Genomic DNA, 14,653 nt, shown 5'->3' with positions numbered 1-14,653 from the left:
GAGGGGGTTGCCATGAACAGGCCTGTGAGTGAGGGGTTACCAAGGCCTCTGGACAAGACTTGAAATTCTCAAAGCGCCACTGCTGCTTCCAGCTGGCCATGCGCTAAAGACTCTGCCACCTGCACTCCAAGCTGGGGCCCTGTGCTCCACTGGCCTGGCCTCCTCTCAGGGTGGGCTCTCAGCCAGCATGCCCCTGACCAGTGCCCTGCTGTCCTCTGAAGGACCCTCCACAGGGAATCCATTGGTGACTCAAGTTGGAGCCTAGAAACATCACTGAGTACCTGCTGAAGATGCAGGCCCCTGTCCCCTCTGTGAGGTGGGAAGGTCTGTGGTGGGGCCCAGGAACCAGCATTGGGATGCCAGGGGGCTCCTGTCACCAAGATGCAGCCCAGAGCCGTGCACCTGCCACATGAGAGTCTCGCAGCGTCCTTGGGAGCCAGTGCAGACAGTGAAGCGGGGTGGGCGGAACAGAAAGCTGGGCTGCACCCAGAACCTGACAACTCCATCCTTCTGGTCACAGTGCTAACCGTGGCTGCTCCGGGAGCCTCCGAAAATGATCCCAAATCATCTCAACTGGTGACAAAAGGCTGCCAACCGGTGGTGTTCTCGGCCAGTCTATCTACACCACTCATCTCCTCCATGCCCTCTGTCAATCCCAGGCCTTCTCCCACCACATTACAAACGCAAATTATGTGGCTGTAAAGACCGGGGTGCCTCTCTTCTGAAGGGACCTTGGGTCACCAAGAGGCTGCCTTTCCAAGATAAACGTTCAGATTCCAACCAAAGTCTTCCCTGGGGTCCTCGATGTGAGCAAGGGTGCATCTCCACAGCAGAGCAGACTGGGACCACCCAGTCCGGGACCAGTGAAAGGGAAACCTCAGGAGGGGGCCTCGGAGGGCGGTGGAGAGACCTGAATTCCAGAGGACAGATGTGAAGCTGCACACAGCCCTTTCATCTTGCAGCAAATCCAATCACCTTGGTGAGGTGATGACTGTGCCCCTTCCCCTCTGCACCTGGCTGTGCCTGCAGGTCCTGAGGTAAGCACAGCGATGGGGGAGGCAGGCCACGGGGTCCCTGTCAAAGCCTGCAGATTCCTAAGCTCACCTAACTTTGCAGACCCTTCACGGATTCCAGCAGTTTCCCACAATCTCAGGTTTCACAGCAATTCTGTGAGGCCCCCAGGGAAGGGGCTTCCCTCATTTCACAGACGGTGTGGGGGTTCTTGGGGAAACCCAATGTGGAAGTTTGAGCCATGGACGCTGGGACCCCTGCACAGCCTGGTGAAATCGGGGACACTGGGACCTCTGCACAGTCTGGTGAAGTTGGGACCTGGGAGGGCGGGGCTGGCCCCACAGGATGGGGAAGGGCTGAAGGAGAGTCCTGAGGGAGCCTTAAAACCCCCATCTCCTGCCCACCTAGCTGCCAGCTGGCCCCAGAGTCCTCACTGCCCCCCCCCCCCCAGGGCTGAGGGCTCTGCAGGCTCCCGGTGTCCTGTCCCCCCAGCTACCCATGGAGGTTGCAGAACTCAGGCAATGCCTGGGTGTACATTCCGCTCTCACGACCAGCCCCGGACTCCTCGATCCACAGTTTGCATGTTAGGAACCCCCCAGGGCTAGGGGCTCCTCCTCAGTCCCAGCATCCAGCACCCACCTGGCCATGTGGGTCTCCTGCCTGCCAGGGAGGGGCCACACCGACACTCTGCAGCCTGCAGCCCTGGGGACCTCACTTCTATTTTTGTGGCCAGCCGTGCCGGTCCCCGTGGCTACACATCCTGGGGCCTCCCACAGCCATGCCGGCACATCCTGCCTGGGCGGCCCGGGCCACCTTAACCCCTTCAAGGTCCCGGCTCTGCGAGGGTCATGCGGGCCACGCCCCTGGGCGGGAGTTTCCAGGTAGCGAGCCCGCCTGGGCTCCGGAGCCCCCTCTGGCCCAACCCTCCGGCAGGATCCTATATAAGGCTCTGAAGCCAGGCCAGGGGCCCGCAGCTGGGAGAAGAGCCACAGAGGGCCCAGCGCAACCAAGCCAGGTCAAAAGGGCTCCTAGGAGGAGTCTGCCCAGCCCGCGGTCCACGGCCTTCCCGCTGTCCGCTTGGGGATCTGTGGCCAAGGGGACCCTGGCCCGGGACAAGCAGGCAGATGAAAGATGCAGGTGTGGACCCGACCCCAGGCTACCCTCCGCTCCAGATTACCTAAAAACATTCCCCAGCCTGTCCCCAGCCCCCAGATGTGGGCTCGACCCCAGCCTGACCCCAAGCTACCCTTCCTTCCAGCCCTGTCCCTGGGCGCCCTCCTGAACACCGGCCCCCGTCGCTCTGGCAGGAAGGGGTGGGCACAGCTCCCAGGGTGGCCCTACGAGGTGCCCAAGGGAACGTCGGCAGAAGCCCGTCCAGGCGTTGACACCTGCCGGGGCGTGAGGCCCCCCGTGACAATGCGGAGGGGGCCTGGGCGCCTGGACACTCGCGGGGGCTCCTCCACGGCCATTCCGAGCACCCCAGGCGCCTCGAAGTTCCCAGCGCAGGACACTGGGCAGCGGCCGCGGGGGCCGATCCGGGGCCGCCCTGACCGCGAGCCGGGTCCCAGCGCCTGTCCCCAGCCGGGCTGAGGGGGGCGCGGGGGAGACGGCCCCGCTCCGGGAGCGACCGCAACGCGTCCTGCCCGGCTCCGCCCCGCGCCCCCTCCCGTCACCCCCGCGTCCCCTCCAGGACCCGCCCCGCGCGCACCTGCCGCCCGTGGTGCTGCCCTCCCGCGTCCGCCGAGCTCCGCGCCTCGCAGGTGTCCGCGCGTCCTGACGCCTCCTCCCGGGGCCGCGCGGATACTGGGCAGGGAGGGAGAAGGGGCGGGGCGGGGCGGGGCGGGGCGCGCGGAGGGCTGGGGAGGGGGAGGGGCGGAGAGGGGCCCGGGGGCGGGGCGGGGCGGGGCGGGGCGGGGCGGGGCGGGGCGGGGCGGGGCGGGGCGGGGCGGGGCGGGGCGGGGGCCAGAGCCCAGAGCGGCGGGGGAAGGGCGGCGAGGCGGGGCTATGGGAAGAGCCTCCCCCTCTCCCCTCTCCCCTCTCCCCTCTCCCCTCTCCCCTCTCCCCTCTCCCCTCTCCCCTCTCCCCTCTCCCCTTCTCCCCTTCTCCCCCTTTCCCCCTCTCCCCCTCTCCCCCTCTCCCCCTCTCCCCCTCTCCCCACCCTTTGCTCTCCTCACACTTCCCCCTCTTCCTACCCCTCCCCGCTGTGCCCGAGACGGGGGAGGGGGCGACGGGGTGGGGATGTGATGGGGGGTGGGGGGCGTGGGGGCGACTGCGGGGCAGCGGGGCGGGGTCGTGCCTAAGGGGTGCAGTTCCTGCCACCTGGGGTCACCCTCGGCCCTGCCCAGAGGGGAGAGGGCTGGACAAGGGGACGGGTCGGTGGTCTTCTGGGGCCCAGGACTCACTTCCTTGGGCTCACCTGTAAAACGGGGCCCACCTGCCCCCCTGGATCCGAGCCCCCTGGCAGGGAAGTTGTGTCCACTCTGAAGCCCCACAGGGAGATCGCCCTAGCTGGACCCTTCCCTGCAGCTTCCCAGGAGAAAGCCGGGGGGCACGTGGGACAGGGCTGGGGCCACTGGAATGTGGCCCAGCTGAGCTGACCAGCCTGTGACATCAGATAAGTCACTAACAAACCCTCCTGGCCTGTGTTCTCGTCTGTGCAGCCGTCCCAGAGCGTCCTGGGGCCCACAGGTTAGTGCACACAGAGCTCCCAGCGTACCAAAGACAGATTACCAGTTAACTAGGTTAGCAGCAGAAATCAGGACCCCATATTTAGGTCCTAGGGTAAAAAGGGACAAGAACCCACCTCACTCCTCAGTATTGGAGTGAGTAAGGAGCCACTGGTCTGTGGGTCACAGCACAGGACACTGGCCTCTGCCAGCGCGGCCTTACTGTGGTACCTAACAGTGCGGCAGAAGTTGTTTGCAAAAATAAATAAATAAATAACTATAAAAGACCCTACCATTTAATTCTTGTGTCTTCCAAGGTTCAGTGGAAACTTACTGATAACTTAAAAAAAAAAAAAAAGTGAAGTGACATAAAAAGGTAAAATCATGGAAGATGCAGACCCAGCTACAGACTTTAGCACTTGCAGTTGGAGCTTTAAAACGTCTCTATTTAGTGGGTAAAAAGAGCAAACCTGTTTGAATGAAATGAAAACAAAGCTCTGGCAAGAGGGAGATAAACATTAACCAAGCAGGCAGTGGGAAGTGCAGTCCACCGCTCTGTGCCCACCTGAGGTGAGAACACTGAGGACAGGCATGTGATACACAGACTGAGTTCGGGGAGGAGGGTGCATGGACCGGGAGGAGGGTGCGTGGACCGGGAGGAGGGTGAGTGGACCGGGAGGAGGGTGCGTGGACCGGGAGGAGGGTGCGTGGACCGGAAGGAGGGTGTGTGGACCACGCCTGGCTGCAGAATTTCTCCTGGGGGAGCACACGTGTGTCGGGTACTGGATCCTTGCTCCTGCAAGTCCGTTCCCTGGAGCAGCAGCATCGGTGACCGTGCAGGGACCCCGGGCTCCACTCAGACCCGCAGGGAGTGTCTCCACTGGGGAACCCGCCCTCCCCAGCGTGCAGAAGCCCTGCAGAGACCTGTGCAGGGGGCAGGAGAGGGGTCCAGGAAAGGCCAGAACCTGCCAGCATGGGCAGGAAAAGGCGAGGCTGGGCTCAGGGAAGGAGGAGGGATGATTTGAGAGGGACAGGAAATTAAACCCAAGGGAGCTCCCTCAACCCAGTAACATTTCTTCACATAATTAGCCCCGGAGACAGGAAGGGCTTGTCACTAGCAATGCATTCAGGAGCTTTGAGAGTCGGACCAGAACAGGCTTTCCTTCTCACAGGTTCCAGTTAAAAATGTCAGAGTAGGATCACATGGTGTTTCTTACCTGTTTTTTGTTGTTTTTTTTTATTTGGAGACCAACGCCCCCTTTCTCACAACGGCATCAAAGACCCTCTGGTAACACGGCACATTCTGTCAGACTGTCAGACAGGCTGAATTAAATATCATTTAATCGAGCAATAAAAGTCCAAAGGGAGGCTGCCTGTGGGAACCCGCCCTGAGGATCTCCTGCAGGACGTGCAAGCGGATGGCACCACAGCTGTGGAAAAGGAGGGGACAGGCAGTGACCCCAGCCAGCCACGAGCCTGCTCCACACATCTGTGCAGGGTGCAGGCCCAAACCCACAGGTACGTGGACAGTGGGCACCACCCTGGAACGGACTTTGCCCGGAAGCAGGGATTTCCACCTGCTATCCTGAAAGATGCCTCTGCCTGCACACCGTGGATGGGCATGGAGCTGGCCCGCAGCCCTCGGGGGACACAGACAGACAGACAAGAAGCCAGAACGTCTTCTCCATGAAAGCTTTCCGCCTTGGCACACAGTAAACCAATGCAGCAAAAATACAGAGGACAAAACCCCAAGATGTGTGTGCCTTCAGAAAAGGCTAGGGCGCATTCTAAAGTTGAGGCAATTCAAGAGGAAATTAATTCAGCGGAGGACAAAGCCCCAGAGCAGCGCATCACAGGCTGCCCGCGGTGTCCTGCTGGGGCCGAGCTTGTTAGGGCCAGGCAAGGCCTTTGTGCTCCACCAGCTTTCACAGCCTCAAAGCCCAGTGGGGCACAAGGAGATGACGTCACAAACAGGTTTCCCTGCGAGCGCAGCAGGAGGAGCAGAGACCTCAGGGACAACTCCCATCAGGGCGTCACCGCCTACCAGCCAGCAGATCCAGTAGGAGCTGAGGCTGCAGGGGAAAGCAGGATGGACGCCACACGGTAGCACACCCACAGACTCCGCACACGTGTCTGGGCTCTGCACTTGGATGGGAGTACGGCCTGCGTCTGTGGATTCCACGTAAGTCGTGCGACACAGCGAGCTCAGGTATCAAGCACCTGGGAAGCCGTGGTGCCCGTGCCTGTGACCCCAAAGGGTGGAATCCTTCCAGGGCATCTCCGTGTGGTCACTGTGTCCTATAAGCAGTTTAGGAGGGTTCATCTGCTTCCAAATTGTTCCAATTTCTCCACTTAGTGTTGGAAACTTTACCATTGGAGATTAAATGCTTTATGTGAAAGCATAGCTCCCACAAAGATGTCCGTAAGGGAAAGAAAAGGAGTGACCATATCTCAGGGGGAAGACACCTTTTCGCTCGCCTTACACAGCCGAGGAAGGCGGTGACAGTGTCCTCCCACCTACAGAGAAAAGACCACAGGGCCCCCTCGTAAACCTGTAGCCACCCTGGTTTGTCTCGGAATCTGTCCTTCTGTGTTGAATACGTTGCAGGCAGACTCAGGCCTGGCCTTTCTGGAGTTCGGGGCGGCTGGAGGGAGCAGGACAGGCCTACCCTGGCCTCTTCCAGCTCTCAAATCTGCACAAACCCTGCCTAGACAAGACAGTGGTACTGTCCCTCCCTCAACCCCTCCTCCAGAATGAAGGCGCCGAGGTCTTGGCTTCTCAGTGCCCAGGTGCCATCCGGCTCTGCCTCACGGGCTCCAGCTGTACAGGGAGGGCTTCCTGCCAGTCCTTGTCCTGAAACCTCTGGCCAGGGTGGTCTGACTGGCTACAGCCCGAAACTGGCACCCAGCACCTGGAATCCCTCACTGGGAAGCTAAGCCAGGCAGGGGCCCTGCGTCTGTGTCTAGCCAGCCCCACAGTCACTGAGTCCTTCCTGCACCCCACACCCTGTGCTGGACGCAGGGCTCGGCCCGGAGCAAGGCAAAGTTTCTCAATTCTTGGACTTTACGTCTCAGTAAAAATAGACAGAAAATGGGTTAATGAACACAGACACAGCCTCAAATCGGGGTGAGATTCATGCTGTGAAGGCAAAGAACGCAGACCAGGAGGGTAGGTGGGGCAGTGGCCTGCGCCAGTGCCCGCTGGGAAGCAGAGCCAGACAGGACCCAGCCATCCCACAAGGGCCCGGGAGCTGTCCAAGGAGCGGGAGGCAGATGTGGGTGTGTACGGAGACAGAGCCAACAAGTATCGCCACCTTTTGGGGAGAATTTTGCTAAAACAAGGTGAGAAACAAGAGCTGAGCCGGGCTGGGAGGGTCCCGGAGGGTCTCTGTTGAGACTCTCCTGCTGCTCCGATGACTTGGCCGACTTGGCTGGCAGGAAGACAGTGATGCCACCACAGAGACGGCGAGAGGTCGCCCGGCCACCACGGCCCGCCCCTCCCCCTGGGGTGACAGTGAGGGGTCACCTGCCCGCCGCGGCCTGCTCTTCTCTTAAACACTGATGTCTTAAGAAGTCAGGAAGCCATGTGAGATGAGTGAGCCACTGATTTTAGCCCTACGTTCGTGCATGCTGCCTCGGCTCATCCTCTGTGGCGCCGCTCGCCTGTTGCCGTGTGTCTGGCTCTGCCCTGCCCTGAGCAGGGGCCCCGGGTGGCTTCCTGGATGCCTTTGCGGGTTGGGGACGCAGTCGACTGCAGTCACCCAGGTTGAACCACTCGGACCAATGGCAAGCGAGCTCCCCTGGTGGGTTCCAGGTTGTCATCCGAAGAGCAGCCATGGCCCTAAACACCCCTCCAACCCCACCCCACCTCCGTGCAGGCCCGGATCCACCCGGCAGGCCACTGCCCTGCAGGCCACCTCGGCTGCTCCCAGGTGTGACTGCCCCGAAGCCGGACGAGGCGTTTCCATGGCCCCTCAGAACAGAGTGTTGGGGGTTGAATCGTGGCTTCCGAAGAGAGATGTTGGAGTGCTAACTCCCAGTGCCTCAGAACGTGACCTTGGCTGGAGACGGGGTCTTTATAGAGGGGACCAAGCTAAAAGGAGGTCAGTGGGGCAGGCTCTGACCCCAGCGCCACGTGGAGAGCGCCCAGAGGAGATGCAGGCAGAGGACGGGGCGGTGCTTCCACACCCAGGGAGACCCAGGGGTTAGTGCACAGACGAGCCTCAGCAGTGTGCTCACAGGAAACACGTATTTCACCCACGCGTTTGAGACAGGGACATGGCTCTTCTTCTCCTAGCAAACAACTTTTGATTCCAACTTTTATTTCTTCTCCGGGCTCCACCCTCCTTCTCCATCTCTCTCAGCCCCAGGTGCTGCTGGAATGTCCCCTTTGCTGGGACACCGGAGGACACCCGAACAAACCAGTCTACCTGTCAGAGCCTGGAGGCGGCCCCAAGCCAGCATCTGTGGTTCCACATGAGCTGAGGGCCATTTTATGCTGGCCTCGCTCTCCCTCCAGCCCTTCTGGGCTTGGCCGGCCTTCCCCCATCCCCCCGAGCCCTCCCAGCAATCCTGTCCCAGGTGAGAGAACGAGGCTGGCATGGAACAGCCCTCAGTTGATGTGGGGGAGCAACGGATGCCCTGGGCGGGCTGGTGGATGCCAGAACACCCTGGGGACACCTGAGGATGCCCTGAGGACACCTGAGGATACCCCAAGGACACCTGGAGTATGGAAAGGTAAAGATAAGCCCACATGAAGATGCTGAGAAGCCGAAGAATGAGAGGAAAGCATTTCGGAGAAACCAGGGAACGAGAGGAAGGCATTTCAGAGAGAATCCAGGGCGGCTGTAGGTTCATTCACCCCACAGATGCCTTTGGAGTGCTGCCTGTGTGCTGCCTGTGAAAAGTAGCCCGTGACTTTGTGGCGTTCAGGAGCCAGCAAAAGTCCCGTGTTTAGAATTCCAGCCTGCGAGCCGGGACCCCGCTGTCCCCCCCCGGGGTGTTTCCCAGGTGGCCCTGAGCTGAGACTCCGTGGGAAGCAGTGGCTGAGCAGGGAGAGGAGATGTGGCCAGGTGGGACTCAGGCACCAGCCGCCAGGGATGCTCTGGATTTCACCCCAATGGAGCCGGGATCCCAGCAGTTGGACTCTGGTGGCAATTTGTTTTTGAAGTTGGTGTTTCCAGACAAGACACAAAACTGTAGAGTATGACACGGCCAGGCCGGGTGGGGACTCAAGAGAGGTCAGGGTTGGGACGAGGCCACGGCCTCTGGGCCAGGGGGCATTCCAGGGGCTCCGTGGCAGCACTCAGAATTCTGCCAGGGCTGGGAGTGGCCGGGGGCAGAGAAATGCCATCTACTTCAGAGTGGGAAAGGTTGGGTTCAGTCAACAGAGCTCAGGAGGCTGAAGGGCCTGAAGGAGCCTGGGGTTTGGTCAAGAGGGAGAATTGGGATGGAAAGGGGGCACCTAGACCCCAAGAATGAGGTGGCAGGCGGGGGCTTGGCAGAGGTCAGGGAGGAGCTCCTGGTGGGGATGGACCAGAAGGTTGGGAAACCCAGTCCTGAGTTTCTCAACCTGTGCAGGCTCTGGAGTCCAGGAGGGTCAGCACCAGGGCCCTGCACCTGGCACACCTGGTATCCCTGCAGGGGGTGGCGGCCGAGGGCCCACACCACCCACACTGGGCTTGTCACCTTCATCCCACACAGAAGCACGCTGCAGAAGTGTTCTGACTGTACAGTTTCTAACAGCAGAAAATGTACACACCACTTGTGTGATTTTCTTTATAACGAAACTGAAGCAGATTTTTATTCTTTATTGCGAGCAGATTCAGGTCTCCTGCTTAGATAATCTAGAGAAAAGTCCAATATAATATTATCAAGTCAGTTTATCTACAGAAATAAAAGTTAAAAACAGGAGCATACAAAATAAACTTTACAGAAATGTTAGATTTGGTTTAATTTATATTTTAACTTTTCAAAGCAGATTAATGAATTATCAGTTAAATGTTACTGTGTGGAGGCTTGATTTATGTTAAATGCACCTACTATGTTTAATAATTTAAAAATAAACTCCAGTATTTATGATGATGACAGCTATGGATACCATTCATATTAAATACATTTTTGAAGACCTTCTTTTACTACATTACCTAATGAATAGACATTTTAAATGGTAACACAGACATTATAATTTTAAGTCAGACACAATATATGCATATTAAAATTCTGTATACTTTGATAAAGTAAAAAATAAAGCTATATAAATTGATCTTTAGATTTTTTCTGCAAAAGTAGAATCACACTTTCATGACACTTCTAACACATCCCCATCAAAGCTGCTTATAGACACAATATCAGAAAGATTTTCATTCCAGTTCACCCACCTTTAGCTTAAAAAAAAAAAAAGATTGCATTTGCCAACTGACATTTTTCCTGTTTCTAAAGTTACAAATGGGTAACTTCCTAAAGAAATGTAGGATACAAGGACCTGCATATCAAGCTGTTAGACACTGAGCTGCCAAATAAATAATATTAACATTAAATAAAAGTGGCTGCATTATTCAATACTAGTCAGTGCAAAACACATAAGCTGAGTGGTTTGAAGAACAAGGCTGGAGGTTTCCTGCTACGGCACCAGACCCCTGGCCAAGGCTCAACTCAGAGAAGTCACAACAGCCTGTCTAAACATTTGTTTAAACGCTCAGCAAGCCGAGCGGATGGTCACCCTGTTGGAGAAGCTGCCGCATCTGGCCTCCTCCCTCGAGGCGGTGTGGCCTGCTTGTTCGCCCCGTCTGCTCCGACACAGGCCGGGTTGACTGGGGCTTTAGGAGGCCGCGGCCCTTCCCAGCTGGCTCGTGGCAGAAGACCGGCCGTGCTCCCTGACGTGTGCAGGGATGAGGTGCGTCGTGGGTGTGGCCGGCCCTGCTGTGGCCACCTGGTATAGGGCTGATCCAAGGGGAGGTTTCAGCTTGTGGGGCTGGACCTCCCTGAAGGGGAAAGGACCTTGTCCAGGGCACCAAGTGCTGCTCACAGAGCAGCTGGTGTAAGTGAAGCTGCGATCTCACCCCGGGCCCGCTCTGCAAAGCCTAGACATTCTGCCAGGAGGGGGACTCTTCGTCCCAGGGAGGTCTGGGCTACGAGCCCCATCTTCCCATGCCCGGCCAGAGGCCCCTCACAGGGGCCCTCAGGAAGGAGGCAGGATGCAGTGCAGGACACCAGGACAGTGTGCACTTGCTTGTGGCACGTGTGTATACATGCATGTATGTATTCACGTGTGCGGGAGCCTGCACGTTTGTGGTGTGTACATGTGTGGGAGCTCACGTGTGTATGGTGCACGCACGTGTTTACGTCTGGGAACTCATGTCTGTGGTGTACACATGCATGTGCATGTATGTAGGAGCCTGTGCGTGTTTGGGGTGTGTACATGTGCATGTGTGCATATTCGTGTGTAGGAGCCTGTGCATGCTTAGGGTGTGTACATGTGCATGTGTGCTCACGTGTGCAGGAGCCTGCATGTGTTTGTAGTGAATGTACATGTGCATGTGTGTGTATGCATGTGTACAGGTGTAGAACCTCATACGTCTTTCTGGTGTGCATACACACGTGTGAGAGCAAGCCTGTAGGAGCCTGTACATGTGTGCTTACATGTACATGCATGTATCACATCCGTGTGTAGGAACTTACACCATTCATGGTATGTGCACATGCATTGTGTGCAGGAGTGTGCACACATCTGTGGTATGTGTACACGTGCATGTACTACATGTATGTCACACATGCTTTGGTGTACATACACGTGCGTGTGTAGGAGCTCACACTTGTGTACATGTGTGCATACATGTGTGCGGGAGCTTGCATGTTTGTGGTATGTACATGTACATATGTATGTGTGTGTTCCCGTGTGCAAGCCTGCAAGTGGACATGGCTATGAGTGAATGTGGAGCCAAAAGCCCGGGACACACATGCAGCAGGCCCACCGTGGGTGTCTGAGACCGTCTGTGGCAGGGACTGGGTGTGAATCAGCAACTGTGTCTCTGACCAACATGCTGAATTACAAATTGATAATTTATTAACCTGTGCAGCAGCAAACAAGATTTTCAAAACTCGACAAAGTGCTCAAAGTTGACATTACTTGCTTCAAAGTTAGTTTAAGGCAAGTAAATACTAACTACTGTGAGGTGGAAAATTGTGTGAAGACCCTGTGACGTCATTCATTGAGTCTTCTCATCCTTTTAGTTTTTATCTCGTGCCCCTTGTCGATTTCAAATGATCAGGTACATTCATTTAATAATTTCCCAAGCAATTTTTTAAAAGACGTTTGGGTGTGTGTAAAAGTTTAGTGACTTTCACACTAAGACTTGTTGTCAGAGGTACATGGCGACTGTCTCCACACAGGCAGAGCTGGGACCCAGCTTACTAAACCTTCATGGGAGAATCTTCTGTTTTTAAGGCTGAAGGATGGAAATTAACAATGAAACACAGAAAGCAGAGGAAATTGCAACAAATTGTAAAGAAAAAGTATAGCAAATTATCGTACCTTAAATATGCTGTTTAACTAATCACTGCCACCAGAAATACCAAGAAAGGAAGAGGTGTGTGTAGAGAATAAAATCAAATCTGAAAATTCACATTCATCAGAGATTGAACATTCAGTCAAAACTCTCACCAGAATCTAAATGTAAAGTGGCCAAAATTACATAAACTTAAAAATGAAAGCTTTATAAACCTATTTTAAAAATTAGACAATATGTTAAATAAATGAATAAAAGATATATAAACAGCTATGAAAATACTTCAGTGCAAAGGCAATTTTAAGATTTCTAAAAAAATACATTACAAATAATTTGTTAACTGAACATACAGAGAATCTGCCCCCCATACAGGTATTACATTTATGCCCATATTGGGTTCTTAAAAAGGGCTGTAAAAATGCACACACCATTGTTTGCGGGGGTAGCGTGGGCAGGGCTGCCAAGCCAGGGCAGCTGCACGAGGACCTCGGGACACGGTGGAGTCCTCCCCGTTCTGTCTGCTCAAGCCAGTTGCTCACTACCCTCATCTTTGGTGTGGTGTTTATTTGTCACCTTAGTTTATCTCAACCACTGTGTTCACTGTTCTTACCGCCGATTTATCCTTTAGTTCAAATAAATATTGTATAGGTAAAAGATTATACAATCAAATGGTGAAATTTGAGCTTCCAAAAACACCTACTGTCGAGCACCTCGGAAACACCCTCTGGGTTTCGCCTGCCGGAGCCCGTCTGGCGGTGTGGCTCTGGGTGGGCGTGAGGGCCGGCTCCTCCTCCAGCGTCTGGTACTTTCCTGAAAGGCAGCAGTACCGAATCTCACAATGAAATGTCTTCTTTAAGGACCATTAAGGCTACGTCAAAGATTATTTCTAGAAATAGAAACGCTAGTACAGAGAGCAACAGGGACTTTGTATCACAGCAGCCCTTGGGTTGCTAACCCACCCAGAGCAGCGCTGGACAGAATCCTAAGACGAAGGAGAGCCCTGCGTGGGGACGTGGGGATGTGGGGACAAGGGGACGCAGAGCCTGGTGGGCGGAGGTGCAGTGTGGGAGGCGGGCGGAGGTGCAGTGTGGGAGGCGGGCGGAGGTGCAGTGTGGGAGGCGGGTGGAGGTGCAGTGCTGCCTTCTGGGATCCACCCCTGTCCTGTGGGCCGCCCCCATCAGCCCGAGACAGGTTCTGGGGCACCACCACCACCTTGATGGTGACCGTTCCACGGGGACAGAGGATGTCTGCCCATCATAGTCAAGTATCTGTCTCCTGGCCCTCGCACCCACGAAATCAACATTCTCCTGTAGCAGTGGACTGACGGCTCCATGCTCTGGTGAGTGGCCGATGGACATCCTGGCACTTGTGCTGCAGGGCTGGAAGCCACTGGCGTGGCCTTGTCCTCCCACATGGCACTGCTTTCTGCACGAGGCGATGATGAGGAGACCGAAACTCAGCCAGCCCTGACACACAGAGCAGGCAGGCTTAGACTTAACCACAGGGAAGCTGCTCCCAGATGAACAGGGCTGTGCATCCCCGCAGGGATGATGGTATCCGAGTGACCCGGCCTTTCCCACAGCATGAGGATTGGAGGGTTGCTGAGGAAAGGACGTGCCGCCACAGCTCCACCTCACCCTATGGAGGGCACGAGTGGCGGCCGGGCGAGCAGGAACAGCAACAGGTGTCCACACATGGCCACCCCGGGGGCCTGGATGGCTCTTCTCTCCCAGCGACAGCAAAGGCCGATGATGGTAGGTGGGTGAAGACACGGATCTGGGGGAATGGCCTCTGCATGACAGCGCACAGGGTGCGCCAGCAGGATGTCCCTTCTGAGTCGAGCCGAATGCCCGGGGGGACCGGTGTGGCTCAACAACTGCAGCGCTGGGTCCAGGCGGCCAGCGTGCCACACTCGAGGGCAAGGCCTGTGACCCCCTCCTTGGCTCCTGGGGGCCAGGAGAGGCATGTGCGGTCTCCACAGGCTTAGGACCATCCATCACACAAGCATCTGCACACGGGTCCCAGGGCAGCTGTGACTCGGGCTGGAACTGCAGTGGTGACGGGAACCGCTGAGGGTGGGTGGGGGCTCCACGGACACCTTCCCCTTCCAGGCCGCGAGCATCACCTGCTGAGAGTGGGAGCTGTACCAGGCGGCCGAGGGACAGGTGCTCTGGTAGCCTGGGCTCTGCAGAGAGGCAAGAGGGGTGAATTCTGAGTCGCGGTCCCGAGGCTGTGCGCACCCATTCTGCTGAGAGAACGAGACACATGGTCAGTCTCAGGGATCCCCACGGGGCTGCTTGGGGTGACCTGGGCCACTCTGGGATGCACTCACTACCATCGCCTCCTGCAGGAACTGCTAGACTCAGCTCAGGACACGGCCTCGTCCTGAGGGCAGGCTGGGCAGGATCCACCCCACTGGAGAAGCCATACAGAGGCAAGGGGTCTCTGTCTAGGAACGAGTGCCTCTCC

The 14,653-nt window shown here is 56.7% G+C and overlaps 2 protein-coding genes across 12 annotated transcripts in view; both read right to left on the bottom strand.

Annotated features, from left to right (window-relative positions):
• The window catches only part of MCF2L (MCF.2 cell line derived transforming sequence like), a 206,740-nt gene extending 203,959 nt beyond the window's left edge, over positions 1-2,781 (bottom strand). Inside the window, exon 1 of one of the 3 annotated variants that reach the window (XM_007960954.3) lies at positions 2,720-2,781. The gene's annotated coding sequence lies outside the window, so the exon portion shown is untranslated. The remainder of the gene's footprint in view (positions 1-2,719) is intronic. The other 2 variants (XM_073014513.1, XM_073014515.1) reach the window with 2 other exon arrangements.
• A 6,668-nt stretch (positions 2,782-9,449) lies between these two features.
• The window catches only part of ATP11A (ATPase phospholipid transporting 11A), a 186,866-nt gene continuing 181,662 nt past the window's right edge, over positions 9,450-14,653 (bottom strand). The window contains exon 29 of one of the 9 annotated variants that reach the window (XM_007960940.3): positions 9,450-14,432. In XM_007960940.3, the coding sequence (XP_007959131.3) occupies positions 14,181-14,432 (252 nt within the window). In that variant the 3' untranslated portion in view covers positions 9,450-14,180. The remainder of the gene's footprint in view (positions 14,433-14,653) is intronic. The other 8 variants (XM_007960941.3, XM_038007904.2, XM_038007909.2 and 5 more) reach the window with 8 other exon arrangements.

This window comes from Chlorocebus sabaeus, chromosome 3, assembly GCF_047675955.1.
Source record: "Chlorocebus sabaeus isolate Y175 chromosome 3, mChlSab1.0.hap1, whole genome shotgun sequence".
Taxonomy (NCBI): Eukaryota; Metazoa; Chordata; class Mammalia; order Primates; family Cercopithecidae; genus Chlorocebus; species Chlorocebus sabaeus.
This window is presented reverse-complemented; position numbering and strand designations above follow the sequence as displayed.